The sequence below is a fragment of the Vigna umbellata genome, chromosome 1 (assembly GCF_029865625.1).
Source record: "Vigna umbellata cultivar VRB3 chromosome 1, Vumbellata_1.0, whole genome shotgun sequence".
Classification (NCBI taxonomy): Eukaryota; Viridiplantae; Streptophyta; class Magnoliopsida; order Fabales; family Fabaceae; genus Vigna; species Vigna umbellata.
Window position 1 is genome coordinate 84,403,431 of NC_142165.1, and position 3,498 is coordinate 84,406,928.

General features: G+C 35.0%; 1 protein-coding gene across 1 annotated transcript; it reads left to right on the forward strand.

Moving 5' to 3' along the window:
- The first annotated feature begins 297 nt into the window (after nt 1-297).
- On the forward strand, nt 298-3,023 carry LOC124834212 (abscisic acid 8'-hydroxylase CYP707A2-like). Its single transcript, XM_047308862.2, has 7 exons — nt 298-572; nt 665-980; nt 1,146-1,532; nt 1,732-1,906; nt 2,019-2,125; nt 2,242-2,360; nt 2,493-3,023. Exons 1-7 carry the CDS (start codon nt 361-363, stop codon nt 2,584-2,586), a joined length of 1,410 nt encoding a protein of 469 aa, XP_047164818.2. The 5' UTR covers nt 298-360; the 3' UTR covers nt 2,587-3,023.
- Nucleotides 3,024-3,498: the final 475 nt, after the last annotated feature.

Below are 3,498 nucleotides of genomic sequence, written 5' to 3' on the forward strand. Positions count from 1 at the left end.
GTCCGTATATACATACACTCTTGGGACACGTGCTCACTTTCATGATTTCTCTCTCTTGAGAGATACAATACAACACAGTACAAGTGCAACACAATCAGTCCAAAAAACTTAATATAAATGAGCTAGCTAGCTGGTGAGAGAGAGATTCCGTGTGTGGAAATTTAGCTGTAATTCAAAACCATCCTCTTTCCTCTTTCCTCTTTCCTGTTTTTCTCCTTCCTTCATATCATTTCCCTTTCTCCACCCTATAAATACCTCATATCTTTTGCTTTTTTCTCTCACAACATATCGTCCTTATTCATATCTTTCTTCTACTTTTTCTTCTTCTTTCCCAAACACCAACAACTACACTACATACACATGGAGTTCACCACTGTGTTATGCTTCCTTGTTTCTTTCATATCTATTATTCTCCTCAACTTACTCATCAAATCCTTCTCCTTCTTCTTCCCTTCCAAAGTTAATACACAATTGCCACTTCCTCCCGGGACCATGGGTTGGCCATATATAGGAGAAACCTTCCAAATGTATTCTCAAGACCCAAATCTTTTCTTTGCCACAAAAATCAAGAGGTTCAAAACAATTCATTTCTCAATCTCATCAACCTTATCAATCTTAATGCTCACTTGCATTAACATAAATCCTTCTTTATTTTTTTCAATAGGTATGGTTCTATGTTTAAGTCACACATTTTGGGTTATCCTTGTGTGATGATTTCTAACCCGGAAGCAGCAAAGTTTGTGCTCAACAAAGCTCAACTCTTCAAACCAACATTTCCTGATAGCAAGCAGAGGATGTTGGGGAAGCAAGCCATTTTCTTTCAGCAAGGAGCATACCATGCTAACCTCAGAAGGCTTGTCCTTTGCACCTTCACCACCGAGGCCATCAAAAATATAGTCTCTGATATTGAATCCATTGCCCAAAATTGCCTCAAATCATGGGAAGGAAAGTTGATCACCACTTTCCTCGAAATGAAAACGGTAAGCCCTCAAAGCAGACCACAGAGCAGATCCTCTGTTTTAAAAAGGGAAAGAAAATAAAGAAATAAAAAACCCCTTTACAACTTGTTGTTATTTCTGTTGTATATTTACCAAATAAAGGACTAGTTTTTAATTTTTTTTTTCTTCCCATGTTATCTTTTACAGTATACCATCAACGTGGCCCTGCTGTCAATATTCGGAAAAGATGAAACTCTGAATGCAGAGGTTCTGAAGCGATGCTACTACACTCTTGAGAGAGGGTACAACTCAATGCCCATAAACCTTCCCGGAACACTTTTCCACAAGGCCATGAAGGCAAGGAAAGAGCTTGCAGATATGGTGGCTCGAACAATCTCAAAAAGGAGGAAGACGAAGCAAGAACACAATGACTTGCTGGGGTCGTTCATGAGTGAAAAAGCAGGACTCACTGATGAACAGATAACAGATAACATCATTGGTGTTATTTTTGCTGCTCGTGACACCACTGCCACAGTACTTACATGGATTGTTAAGTACCTTGGCGAAAACCCCAGTGTCTTAGAAGCAGCTACTGTAAGCATATACCTCCTAGTCTTTCTTCAACTTAGTGTTTGTTTAACCGAGACCTCTAATGACAGGAAAAAAAACATTTTTTTAATGTTTTTTAAGAGTCTGGTTTAAACCTTTTATGACAAATAAATGCAACTAAGTCAGAAAATCTGGAGTGTGGCTTGGTTTGGTGACTTAAAACGTTGTTGGTTGAGTTTTGTAGGAAGAGCATGAGTCCGTATTAAGGTGCAAAGAAGAAAGTGGAGAAGAAATGGGCCTGAATTGGTCAGACACAAAAAATATGCCTGTGACATCCAGAATCATACAGGAGACTCTAAGAATAGCATCAATTTTGTCTTTTACCTTCAGAGAAGCTATAGAAGATGTTGAATTTCAAGGTCAATAACCAAATCTGATATGATACCTCTTTTTCTTTTTTCTTCAATATACCAAATAATTCATCTCTATTCCTTGTGTGTGATTTTGTGTTGGGGGAATACATTTCTTCAGGGTATCTCATACCAAAAGGGTGGAAAGTATTACCACTTTTTAGGAACATCCACCACAGTCCTGACAACTTCAAAGAGCCAGAGAAGTTTGATCCTTCAAGATTTGAGGTAACTATTGTGCAGAGAAAATAACTTATGCATTATTCTCCTTCTTTTTTCACTTTGCTACATGTTATTCTTCTAAGGTCAGGGTTTTAACAGATTCTGTTAAATAATTTTTCTAGGTGGCTCCAAAACCCAATACTTTTATGCCATTTGGCAACGGGACCCATGCATGTCCTGGCAATGAAATAGCCAAGTTGGAGATGTTGGTGCTTCTACATCACCTGATCACAAAGTACAGGTTGGCAATCTGGTTTATTACCAAACACAATCTCCTTGTAACCCTTTTCGGAGTATGCAGTGATGAGAGACATGTTCCAAAATTAGAATGTTTTGAATGATTCTAAGGGTAGTTGCTATTATTGTTATGCAGGTGGTCTACAGTTGGTGCAAAAAATGGGATTCAGTATGGCCCCTTTGCTCTTCCACAAGATGGATTGCCCATCACATTATATCCAAAAAAATAAATTTCATTCAATAAAGAGTGGAGGCACACTAACCATAGCTGGAAGCAACTTCTTCCATATGGAAATAATCGTTCTAAATACAATCCAATTTAGACTACAGAAACTGATGAAAGAGACCTTTATAAAAATAATCCATTCTTCTCTCTAATTTTTTTTGAACAAAAGACAATGGAAAATGCTTATTATGGTATGATCAGAAAAAGAAAAGGACTCACTTGTATTGTACAGGAGTAGGTCTCAGTAGGACTGTCATTTTTTTTCTTAGATTTACAGTTTTACTCTTTCATCTTTAACTCAAGTATTTGGATTGAACAATAAATTCTCCAGTATTTTCATTATTTATGTTTTCTTCTTAAGTGTTATTTGCAATGTAGATAGGATATTCATACGAATATCGGGCACACTATATAGAGATATGGATATTTTAATCTGTGTAATTTCCGAGCAAGGAAATACAAATCTATATATTAAATTATTATGAAGTATTTAAATTATTTATCTATTTCGAAATCATTTATAAATAAAATTAACCAAATATAATAACAGAAAATTATTATAATCTAATACAAAAAAATTCATTAAGATATTTCGTTTCTTTCTTGATAATAATCATTGAAAAAAAAACACTTTAATTGATATTCATCTAAAAAAAATTATAATGTTAAGAGATTAAATAAGAAACATTTTCTGAATTGGAGATATGTTACAAATCTGTGTCCGATATGGACACAGGAGCACACTATTGTGTTCGAATTTTAGAAATTACTTTTACTAATTGGTATGACACACTTGCTAACTAGTTAGATTAAAAAAAATATGCTAATTAATGCATTTTACTTGAATTTATGAATAATGTAGGTAAAACATGTTAAAAACCATACAATTTTAAAAAATACAATGGTTGAGACCAAG